This window comes from Enhydra lutris, unplaced genomic scaffold, assembly GCF_002288905.1.
Source record: "Enhydra lutris kenyoni isolate GAN:26980312 unplaced genomic scaffold, ASM228890v2 scaffoldscaffold76, whole genome shotgun sequence".
Taxonomy (NCBI): domain Eukaryota; kingdom Metazoa; phylum Chordata; class Mammalia; order Carnivora; family Mustelidae; genus Enhydra; species Enhydra lutris.
This window is the reverse complement of record NW_019154160.1, coordinates 3171877-3184684: the sequence shown is the minus strand read 5'-3', so window position 1 is coordinate 3184684 and position 12808 is coordinate 3171877. Positions and strand designations below refer to the sequence as shown.

The 12808-nt window shown below is 45.8% G+C and overlaps 1 protein-coding gene across 1 annotated transcript in view; it reads right to left on the bottom strand.

The window, feature by feature from the left end:
• Positions 1–12808, bottom strand: part of LOC111160492 (signal induced proliferation associated 1 like 2) — a 213605-nt gene that overhangs the window by 42959 nt on the left and 157838 nt on the right. The window contains exon 12 of the mRNA XM_022523640.1: positions 594–851. Coding sequence (XP_022379348.1) covers positions 594–851 — 258 coding nt within the window. The remainder of the gene's footprint in view (positions 1–593; positions 852–12808) is intronic.

Here is a 12808-nt window from a genome sequence, read left to right as displayed (position 1 = left end):
GGGTTGTGAGATCGAGCCCCACGTGGGCTCCTGCTCAGTGGGGAGTCTGCTTGAAGATTCTCTCCCTCTGCCCCTCTCCCTACTCTCTCTCTCTCTCTCTCTAAAATAAATAGATAAATCTTAAAAAAAAAAAAAGAAAAGTTAATTTTAAACTTCACTCGGTTTGCTTAAAACAAGAAAAAAAAAGCAAGGAAACGCTAATGATCTTGGGACCTCTTAAAATACTATACACATCAGGATGATGGGATTTGGTCACTGATTCTGCAGTTTTATTTACACTCAAAACTGCCTGCACTTATCTAAGAAGAATCCCTTCTCTCAGGTGTCTTGTCCAGGTGTAGGGAGCAAGGTGACCGGGAGGACCAGGAGAGGGAAAGGCGTGGCCCACCAGGGCCGGCCTGGGGCAGCTCCGTTGGGTGAGGTATGAGACGGATCCCAAGCACGACCACATCTGGGGCCTGCCCTGCCGCCCCTCCTGCCAGCTGGTGCAGAACAAGTGAACTCGGAAACAAGCCAAGAAAGGAGGTCCTCCCTGTAATGTCAAGTTCAAGCCCCAGAGTTTCGCAACGGCCGTCCCAGAGGAAAGGCCTTACCTCGTGCCATCCGGCAGCTTCCGGTCGAAGGAGGTGCTCCGAGGGATGGCAGCCTGGGCCTGCTGGAGCAGCTGCTGGCACGGCAGTCGGTCGGGCGTGCCGGGCACGGGGGAGGCCCGGGCCAGGGGCTGCAGGGCCGGGGTGGGTACGCGGTGCCACGTGGTGTTCCTCCGGAAGGGCGTCTTGTACTCGCACGGGGTGCCTTCGCTGTCCAGTTTGTACTCCACCATGGGGATCCGGCAGAGCTCGGAACACCCTCTGTTGGGCGGAGAAGAGCGGGTGGGTAGGGGGGCTCGGCCTGAGCCTTCGGCGCGGCTGCTCAGGGCTTCCAGACCACGGAGGAGAGCCAGACACCCCCAGGAGCATCCCTGGCTTATGGGGACTCTGTCTATGACCCAGCAGGAACCAGCAGCATCCAGGATCAGGCTTGTGGCTCTGGTTAATGACAAGCTATTGCTTTAGGCATTGCATGATATATCCTGTCTCTCTGGGTCGTCTGCAAACTTCTTACACCCGAATACATTTTAACCAAGTTGCATACATGGAAATCACACACACTGAACACAGGGCAATGAACAAACTTCAACAGATTAAAAGTGCCTCCCATACGATCTGAACAGATTTGAAAGAAGGACAGTTATAGAACTAAGAATTACGTCACAGGTCACCTTTTCTACGGAGTCTGAGAAAAGTGAAAAACAAAAGCAGTAAACGCCGTCACAGTCAAGGGGAAAGCAGAGCGCCCATCTGGTCAAAGTGGGGTTCTTAGTTGCCGTGGTCGCTCTCTTGAACTAGAGTTCCAGTCCCCCAAATGGGACGTGCTGGAGCACACTCTCATGTGCTTCGGGGAGTGGTCAGGAACGGGAGACCGGTCAGCCTCACACTGTGATTTAAGCCAGACCTCTCTCAAGTTTCTCATTAGTTACACAGTGCAAACAGCACTATTACCTTGACCAAAGGGAGCCTGGGACACCAGTTGGCACAGTACGGCAAACGCAGGGAAGCCTGGGTAAGTTTCAAGTCTGAGCACCAGGGCACATCCCCCTGGTTACCATGTTGACCGAGGGGTGTCTCTCCCCGGATGTTCCAGAGTCAACGCAGAAGCTTGCTCATACTCTCCCCCCGAGAAATCCTAGGGGAAGGTGTGGTTCTTTAAAAAGGAGACTTCCGTTCTCAAGATGGTAGAGGGACATTTCAGCCTCTTTTCCAAATCATGTAAGAATGAGGAGAAAGAGAAACAGAAACAAAGCTGACCATCTACCAAACTCGAGACAGCTGGAATTCTAAACTACGGCAATCACAGGGAGAAGGGAAATGGAACGGTGCTGATGGTTCAGCAGAGCAGAGGAAGGCAAAACCCAAGAGTGACGTAGAGGGAGACAAGGAAAGATGTGACGATTCCCCTTACACACCCCCCCGAAAAGGGGCAAAGGGACGGGAAGTGCCAGGCACTGCAGGAGGCGAAAGTGAGAGAGAAGGTTTCCTAGGAGGGGGTGATTTAGAAAAGAGAGAACAAAGGAAAGTTTGAGCATTACATGGCAGGCAATAACCACCCCTACCTCTAGGGGGCAGGAGCAACGGTGTGGGGAACTCCGCCTGAAGGATCAGGACTCCAACAGAGGAGAGCATGGCTGAAAACAAAAGGTTAAGCGAAAGTCTCACTGGAAAATGAGACCCACAGTCATCTCCCCTTCCTCCAAACCCAGCTTCAGAATGCTGATCAGCCTAGAAGGAGGATCTTCTAGCAAAAAGACAATGAGTTGAGGGGTGCCTGGGTGGCTCAGTGGGTTAAGCCTCTGCCTTCCACTCAGGTCATGATCTCAGGGTTCTGGGATCGAGTCCCGCATTGGGCTCTCTGCTCGGCAGGGAGTCTGCTTCCTCCTCTCTCTCTCTCTGCTTGCCTCTCTGCCTACTTGTGATCTCTGTCAAATAAATAAAATCTTAAAAAAAAAAAAAAGACAATGAGTTGTAATTAGATGTAAGCCACCAGATCACCCCGCAGTGAGGGTAACCGACCAACCATATCCTTACAGAATAAGAAAGAACTTTTGAAATTTAAAAACATGATAGCTAAAATTCAAAAATAAAAAAAAAAAAAGTTTACTAAGACCAAGGTAAACCAAGGACCTCTCTAAAACTGTTACAAGCACGCATGCATGTGAAAATTAAAGTTGGATCCAAGAAGCCTGATGTCTAGACAGAGGTACCAGAAAGAGAAGAGGGGGGGAAAGGTGGGGAGGAAATGATTAAGAAACAATACAGGACAATCTCCAGAATTAAAAGATACGTAAAACCAGATTAAAAGGTTCACAGAGTGCCCAGGGTGATAAGCAAAGGAAGGTCTATGTCAAGAGAAACATACATACATATGTAGATGGAAGGAAACTTCTGGAGGCCATGGATACACTTACGGTGTTGATTATGGTGATGGTTCCAAGGCTGTATACTTATCTCCAAACTCACTAATCTGTGTGCTTTAGATGTCTACAGCCCTGTGACATCAGTCATACCTCAATAAGGTCTTTTTCAGACATCATGTGGAACTCGAACTCCTGAGTTACAGAGGATATCCTGAGTTTCTGGGGGGACAGGAGGTACGGAAGGTACAGCAGTATTGGATGAAAGTTACTTCTCACCCATCAAATCAACAGTCCTTGGAAAAACAGGTAGGAATACAACAATGACCTGATTTTTGGCTCGGGAAACCAAATGCATGGTTGGTGCTACCCTCTGAGTTTAGAAAGGGACTGAATAAACCATCTGAAGGAGAAACTCCTGTCTGTTTTATTAAACTTTACTTCATCTTTTATTTTAACTTTCCTTCCTTCAAACCAAAATTATCTCTAACCTAGGCAAGTTTAAATTACCCTGGATCTCCTCAACACATTAGTTAAACGACTGGTCAATTTGATAAGCCCAGATTTACACTGGATTGCATGGCTATTATTATTATTATCATCATTATTTCATGAAACTCCAAGGCTCTGCAACGTTTACTCATGGACTTGTATTATTTCCCAGTGTTTTTCTCTTTAACTAGGTGACACATCCCCTGGGATTACTGATTCATCCAGAGACCAACAACCTAATTAGAAATCATGAGGTGGGATATGGCAGTCATAACAAAATATTAAGAAAACCTACTCTTGTCTTCCAGCCTGCTGGGTGCTCTAAGCAAGTCAATGGGTAGTGAGGTGAACCCCGGGCTTTGGTCTCAAAGCCTGCAGGGGCCCGGAGAGTACCTGTCAGGGAATCCAAGTGAGGGGTTTTGGAGTTATATTTGAATGAAAGTATCAGGAACCTTGGATCCTGTGGACCAACGTGTATCTCCAGAGCCTGTTTGGGTTTGGGCTAGGCTTAAAAGGAAGAAAAAGCAAAGAGAAAACAGACGGCTGAGGCATGTGAAATATTTCATTCATGCTCCTCGATTGTAGCCTTTCCTAAGACATTGTAATTTAGCTCGAATCTTTGAGGAAAAACATTATATAAATGCATAATCATGACTAATATTTTAGAAGAGTGCTGACACAAACGTGTGCGAACACACGCGCCTGACGGGAGATTCTGGGTGGAATTATGTCATTTCCAACCTTTTGGACAAAGTCATATGTAAATGATCTTCTTAATACTAAAAACTGGGGCTCTTATGCCTGAATAAAGAATAGGTCTTTTCAAAAGAATGGCTTTAGTTGGAAAACCAAAATAAATTTTGTGAGTATGGGACACTTTCATAGTAACTACTCTTACAAGCGAGGTTTCTGCTTTGTTTATGTCTAGGACTAAACCATCAAATAAGTGCCACTAATTTTATGTGGCAACATACCATCAAACCCAGTTAAACACAGTTCTGTTCTAAAAAATGTCTGGAAGGACACAGGTAGAAAATTCAGCCAATTTTTAGGGAACTAGGAAGAGGTTTAAAATAAGAGTTGTCACTTAGCCTACAGCTCCCTGTTACAGGGAGCGTGAGAGAAACTCCTCACCCTTTACACCTGTCCCTGTCCCCGCACACACTCCTCGTCTCTGTGGCTAGTTCTAGTGAAGGATGCCGTGTGAGATCTCCCTGCTCCTCTGAAGCATCATGCCCCGAAAGGGCACACAGCAAGGATTCCTGACCACTAGGTCAAGACCAACGGAAACCCAAATGGACCAAATGCAAAAAGACCTAGCACAAAAAGATAATCCCCCCCCACCCCAAAGTGAGCTGCTTAATCTTGTGTGTAACTGAAACAGGTTTTATTTTTTTAATTTTTTTTATTTCTAAAAAAAGACAAGCCTTTACCTTCTCGCATTATAATACAAATTCAGACCTCACGGAGAGATGCCCTCGGCTTCCTGTGGACATACACCAAATCAAGTCCACAGATGTGAACTGCATTTTTAGCTTCTGGCACACTTTTCCCAGGTTGCTTGCCAAACAAAGACACTGGAAGACGTTAGAGAGGGCCGTGGGGGTCACTTACATGTGAGCATACTGATTTCCTCTTTGGTCAGTAACAAATGTGCACGTCACCTACTTATGCTTCTAATTAACATGCCTGGTAGATGTCAATACGCACTCCGCTGCTGGGTTAACTATACGTACACTTGTTACCGTTGCTTGTCTAGTCAGGAACTTCCCTGGGTCTAATACTGCTCTGTAGTATTAGAAGGAAGGCAAAAACATTCTCTGGACCAAAGTGGTCGTAAAATACGAGCTCACTGAGCCTGCGGCACACAAAACTGTGAAACTGACAAGCAGCTGGCATCGCTGGAGCCCTCGGAGCATCTTGTATTTTACTGCTTTACTCTGCAAAACACGGCTCCTTGTCCTTCTGAACTCAGCACAACGGGCTTTCTGCGATGGCTTATGTCCTGGACCCAGGACGCTCATGAGGGTCCTTGTAAGCACACTGATCAGCGCTCTCCCTGTGTCCTGCCGTCTGAGGTGGCTTCTCCCTGGCAGGGTCCTAGGGCGGCAGCTGCTACTGCTTCCTGGGCTCTGGGCATGGCCGGCTGGGGGGAGGGGTGCCCGCTCGAGGGTCATAGATACAGGCACTTGCCTACACTGCCAAGCACTGCAATTAACCATCCCTTACACAGGGATACCCTGCAAAGTCCCCTCCCGGCATCCGTCCCCGTAGACCAACTTCTTCTAACTGACCCTTCTACTTTCCTGGAAGAACCCTCCATTAGCTGTCAGTCATTTGGGCATCTGAAGGCAGAATCACCGCTGGGCTGTGGCACCAGTTCTGAAGGCTCCTTGCCACCTCTGAGCTTGGCCGTCAGGGCCATCCTGGATGGCTCACCCAGATGGGCCACGGCACACTCTCCTCTACTCATTCCCAGCAGGATCCTCCCCCAGGAATCACGCTGTTCTCCGTTAAAGACACAGTTGGGGCTCTTGGCTTAAAACCCCAGAGCTATAAGGGCAGTTGGCTGAGCAGTTGCCTTTGGCTGAGGTCACGATTCCAGGGTCCTGGGATCGAGACCCACATCGGGTTCCCTGATCAGTGGGGAGCCTGCTTCTCCTGCTCCCTCTGCCCCTGCTTGTGTTCCTGCTCCCGCTGGGTTTCTCTCTCTCAAATAATAAAATCTTAAAAAACAAAACACAACACAACAAAACCCAGAGCTGTCAAAGTGTGAGAAATAGCACCGTCCTTTGGACCCATGTTAAATCACAGGGAGTGTGCAAGCTCTCCCAAGTGCCAGCTTCACACAAAAGAAGTCAGTCAAACAGATGCTACTCTTTTTTTTTTCCTTTTATAAAACAGAAGGAGCTACTATTAAATAGCAAAAATGTGCATCAATGTTCACGAAAGTTCTTCCCAGAAAATATGCAGATGTGAAGAACTACAGAATGGCAAAGTTTATAGTATAATCAGAGTTGTAGAAAATTGTAGAGCTGTAAAATTCCCTTTGTGTACCTTCTTTTACAGAACAACTCATCATTAACCTGTTACTTTATTCTTTGCTTCTTCTGTGAAAGCAGGACACATGCCACTTCAAAACTAAGAGGGGGGAAGAATTCTGTGGGAGGATAACCAGGGAGAATTCTTTTGAAGAGATGCAACATGAAATCAAAAACCTAAAAAACTGAGAAGATTGAAAGAAACAAGTTATATTCTACCAAAAAAAAAAGGGAGGGGGGAGGGAAAGAAAAAGGCAGTTGGATAAGTTAGCTGGATCTCCAGTGGGCAGACCAGGGACCAAGCTTCCAGGGCTCAATCACATAATTGTAACTTGCATTTGCTGTATTCTGAAACTGCATCACAGAGAACCTTTAACTGAACCCCGTAATCAATCAAAAAGCCTTACAACATATTGTCGTGCTATCCTTGACTTCCAGTCTGCCCCTGACCTTGTATGGCATGGCCCCGTTTTCCATACACACCACAGCATTTCAATGTCACAAAAATGTCTGAGGGGCTAAAAGGAAATTTCCCACCTTCAGAAGAAGGCTCAGACAGGTTGGAAAGTTAATACAACCCATCGGGGACAGGTTCACGGCTGGAACCCAGACTCCTAGCTCAGTGGTCTTTCTTAGACATTCTGATGTCTCCTTAGAAAACTATCAACAAATCGGTAATGTGGCCCACATCATGTCATTGTTTCCATGAGGAGCTAAGAGGCTCTTTGGGAACAAAGGCAGATAGATCCCCTCAAGTCAACTACCTGCTTCTTTTCTGTTATGCGCTTTGTAAAAAAACCTTTTTATAGCCCTAGGGATTGAAGTAATCACTGGTATTTTAATCATTTTAATGTCTGTTATGCTAATAGCCTGCTAATAGCTAAGAGACTCTTTCCAAATCATCCAACAAGGTGACAGGGGCAATTGATGCTCATTCACTTACATCAAAAACTCTTTCTTTCTGTTGCATAAAAAAATCAAAAGCTTCCAACAGGGAGATAACCACATAGCATAACTTACTGTAAGGGTTAGGACAGTGTCATATAGGAAATAGGTACTACATGAAATATTAATGCAATTTTCTACATATTTCCTTAATTTATATCCAGATAGAGAGACACTGAGATGGTACCTAGAAAAAGACACATCTAGACCATAAGCCCACATGGCCAAGCCCTTTTAAAGATCTTGAATCGAAACTGTGTGTGTCACACTGAATAGGAAGCAAGGCCATCCAGTGCTAAATAATCCATCCACCCGCCCCCCTCCCCTTCCTCGCCAGCCACAGCGGCAATGAGTCTTGACCTACTACACACCCAGCACAGCCTCCAACTTAAACCACGGGCTCAGGAAATTCTTTAGGAAGCCAACCTCCTCTTTTTTTTTTTTTCCCTTAGAAAGCTTGAGACCAGGAATAACATTTGACTGCATTACATCCTTCAAAGTTAAACGCAGAAGATTCTCAATAGCTGTTTGATTCCTGGTTTTTGATGAACGGATTTCGTGAAAGAGAAAACCCATGACTGCCCGTTATCCGAGTGGGGTATGCTGGTCATGCGTGCACCTGTCAGCTGCCTAACAGAACGCTCACGCTCACTGTCCCCCTCTGCGTTCCTGTGTCAACGTCAGGGGCATTACAACATTTCAGACTGCTGAACAGGCAGGAGCACCATAGTGTAGATTACTGACTGGAGAGGGTGGAGGATTTCCTACGCTGAGATTCTCAGTATCAAGTAAGAAATTGTGGCCACAGTTTGAGAAATCCACTTTTGAATGTGAAGACCTGTACTTTAGAATGCCAAGTAGACCACGGAAGAGTCCAGGGAAGTAAAGATAATGTCTGTGTGTCCCCCAGCCCCCCCCCCACCCCGCACGTGCATAGCCTCAGGGCCCCACACAGTTAGGGCACAAACCAGTTAAGGGTTAATGAAAAGACTGAATGAGTAAACACAAGGCCACCACCTTTTTGTTCCCTCTATAATGCAACGTTCTTACTTCAAAGAGGAAGGGAAAAATCTGAACTTGACATTGGATGGACAGGGCAGAGATGCAGAACATTTCACAATTCACACTGACGGGTCATTCCTGGAGGGTGCCCCTAAGACAATACCACATGTGGGGCACCTGGAGGGCTCAGTCAGTTAAACATCTGCCTTTGGTTCAGGTCGTGATCCCGAAGGTCCTGGGATCCAGCCCCGCATCAGGTTCCCCGCTCCGCGGGAAGCCCATTTCTCCTTCTGCCTCTGCCCTGTGCACATGCTTTTTCTCACTATCTCTCTTTCTCTCTCAAATAAGTAAAATCTTTAAAAAAAAAGATAATACCAAATGTAACTGATTTTTTAAATCCACACAAAGCAGTTGGAACTCTAAAAATCTCACTTAGGTCAAGATCTCAACTCACCATCTACTTTAGATCTCTCTCTCTCTCTCTCCAACCTGCTAATTTGATGAAATTGAGTTTTCCTTCCTTGTTCAGTCTCTGGAACTAGGTGTGTGTACTTCAGGGTGTGGAACGATCTAGCAACCAGCAGCAAAGGAGAACAACCTGAAGCTTTGCTCTACAGAATGAGCTTAAAGTAAATTTATAAAATGAGCATAAAGCTTCCGTGGAATGACGAAAGAACAATTAAAGCTCTAGACGACAGGAGATGATTTCCACTGTTTTGCATTATATAGAAAAATATGTCTGGGACAGTATGTCAACAAAGTATGAAACATTACATGAAATACAGGTGCCACAGCAAGGAATTTCATCTCCACGTTTCTTGGACCTATTTACTGTTATCACTCACATTGTATAACAACTCATGCGTAATTCTGATGAGTTGTTATTGCCTTTATATCAGCCTTTTAAATGGATGTACTTGCCTTCAAATGACATTGATAGAGTGTCAGTCACCTTTGGAGGCTGGGAGCTGGGGCAGTGGGATCCCTTGCAGACGGGAGTAAGAGCTTAATGAAGCCTCTTCCGCCAAGTCCTCTTTATCTTTGCCACAGAGATGTCTGCTTGGGAAATGCCCTCCTCCCTTTAAAACCTCATTTCCATTTGAAGAGCGCTATTCTCCAACTGCCTCTTGCCACTCATTCCCTGTCCCTGCGAATCCCACTCCAGGTCCAACCCCAGCAAGATATCAGCTAATAAGCATTCCCGAAGGGACCCTCACAACTCCACAAGGAGAAGGGAAACACAGCTCTGCCTCCCTTTCAAGTGGAGGGACCGCTGAATTACCATCACCCGGAGGCTGGAGAACGGGACTTCAAACCCTGGGGTGGCTTTTGATAAATACTTTCCCAACTAAAGACTTCGTTTAATCCAGCAGCTTCTGAGTCATAAGCAAACACCGTCTGACGTGTGAACAACCAGAAGTGAGTCTATTAGGGGACAGGCCTGTCCTACTGCTGAAGGGGACAGACAGGTTGGAGGCGAGTTATTCCCCACTGAGATCCTGCAGGAAAAAAATCCAGCTGATAACACAGCAAAAATGAAACTAGGCATTTTTCACTGTCTTGTATGCGACGCTTACAAAGACTGAAGTATCTTGTAATTCACCGATTCGGCTAATTTTGTAGTCCTATGGCTCCTGCAGCAAGATACACAACACACACACACACACACACACACACACACACACACACACACACGTCCATTTAAATGAACTTTCTTTTTTTTGCCCCCTCCCTGACTAGCACTCAGAACCCTGTGTGAAAACGGAGGCCGTCATTACCCATACCACAATCACACGTCTGGCTGTAGCTTGAGACAGATCCTTGTGCCAAGGAGAAATGGCACTAGCGATGTTTCTTTCAAAAGTTCTGTATTTTAATTTTTTCAATGAGTCAAGCACTACCCATGTCCCCTGTTAAGCCCCGCCCCGCCACTGTTCCTTACAGAAAGGGAAGAGCACAGAGGCTAAACTTGCTGGAGCACAGATGGAATTTAAAACGATGTTCGTCCTTGAGTCGCGGTCTAAAGCAAAGGGGTGTTATTGCAAGGGTCAGGACTCGTTGTGTGAAGCTGCCTGACAAGAGAAAGTACTTTTATCAGGGGCCCAGAAAGACAGTTGCAGGCAGAGCCTGAACCCCAAGCTCACAGAAATATGGATTTAAAAATTTACAGATGCAAATTCCCACCAAACGGGAAGACTGAGTGGGAGGAATTTTAAATGATATAGGAGAGGCCTGAAAGCTTTGTGACTTGCAGAAATGGGGCTGGGGGTAAGGGGAGTGTCACTACCAGGCAAACCCGCGAATTCTGATCCCGGCTAAGGTGAAAGTACAGAGGACTGTTATTCCAGATTAATCAGGAGAGAAATCTATATCTTCAGGGAGTGACATTAATGAGACTCTGAGGAAACAAAGGCAAAATCTGTAAATATCTTGAAGAGCTTCGATAAGAACATTTTTGCATTTAAAACAAAGAAAGAATCCGTTCTGTGCAGACCAGGGCAGATAACGCGTCCTTGGATAGAAGAGTAACAGCCCGAACTTTTAAATGGTAGTGTGTGTGTGTTTGAGCTAAAAAACAATCCAGTATTTCTCAGGAAATTGTATTCTTCTAAATCATATGTTTTAAATACCAACCTTAATAATTTTAACATCTTTTTTAACCAGATCTCTTAAGAAGCCTAAAAAAAGAAATTTCTACCGAGCAACAGTAGGCCAGAATTATAAACGGGCGAGAAATGTCATTCTTTAACTCAAAAGGAGAAGGCAGTAACCTTTTTTGTCTAACTCCACAGCAGTAATCAAGCTCTAAGACAGATACTCACTAGATTTATAAACTCTATTTCCACCAAAGGTAGAAAAACTCTTACTACATGGGAAAACTTCTCGGAACGGACTTAAAATTTATTTTAAAACACTTCACTTACACAATAGTGTGGCTTCAAAGGTATAAAGGACTTGCCTTTGGTTATTTCTAAGTCTTGTTTTTAAGAAAATAGTTTCTGTCTGTGATTTCTTTGCCCTTGTACCTCTGTGTGTGATTGATGGGATTTTTGGAAAGCAAACAGACTGGACGGGACAGAACCTGGTAAGGCAATGAGAAACGTCCCAGATATTTCCCACAACACGCGGCTGCTACTCTCAAGAAGTTCAACTCATTCAACCTGTATTTTGTAAACCTACTGGACAGATACAGGAAACAAGGCCACAGAAAGTCCTGCAGGTGGCGAGTGGTAAGAAATCGAACAGAGACGGACTTTGGCGAGATTCTGCATGTTAGCTAAGGAGCAAGGTGGTATCCCTCTGGTCTGTTTTCTAAAAAAATGTCATGGTTTAGAGCCATTCTGGCCAATCAACGGTAGCCACCAGCCACGTGTGGCTATGGAAATCTTAATTAATTAACTGAAATGAAAAATGCACTTTCTCGGTAGCACAAGCCACAGCTCAAGCGTGTGCCCATTGTGTGTGGCCAGAGGCTACTGTTTCAGATGCCGCAGCTGTGGACCGTGGTCACTGTGGGAGCTGTGGCTGGACATCGCTGGTTCAGAGGATCAAGTCAGGAGAAAAAGTAAAAGGAATGACCTCAGTGACCACAGAAGTACGTCTAGAAAGTGGGCATGGTCATCTTGTGATCTTGGAATGGTAAGAATTTCTTTTAGAGCATGGAAAAACTCACATGAATATCCTCAAGTTTTTAAGTTAACTAAAATGTGTGGGGTACTGATTACCCTAGAAGGTGCTATGTGCTTTACATGTATCCATCCATCCATTTAATCTTTGTGAGAGTAGACATTATTATAATCCCCATCTTAGGGACAGCCAACTAGGGTTAGAGAGAGCACGGGCATGACCCGAGATCGCACAGCCAAGGCCTGGATTCCAAGCATGCCTTATCTCTCAAAGGCCAGAGCCTGTAGGATGGCCTGAAGGAAGGCCCTTGGAGCTGGAAAGAAGGTCTCATGACTACACTAGCAGACGCTCCGGCCACAACGGTGGCCTCTGCCCACATGGATGGCTTGTTCCGAATTAGCCTTCTTTCCCCTCTGCGCCTAGTATCTTCTTGATGTTGAGCTTGATTATTTTCTACTAACAACGGAACGCTCTCGCCTACCAATCCCATTCTCTTCCCACTCTCCATCACCCAGCTCTGAGCTTCCCAACAATGTCCCGAGCCAGTTCACCTAGAATGGAGCCGTCATCCCTTCACAGAGTCGGCCTCGTGTCCCATCCCTCCTCCAGACCTACAGGCCTGATCGCTTACATACCCTGTTGAGAATCGATGACTTCACGTTACAGAAGGGAATTCTAGTGACACAGTATTTCACTTGCTAAGGGCTGAGCAATGATAAACCATTTCCTCTGAGACGTGGGCTCTCAGGGG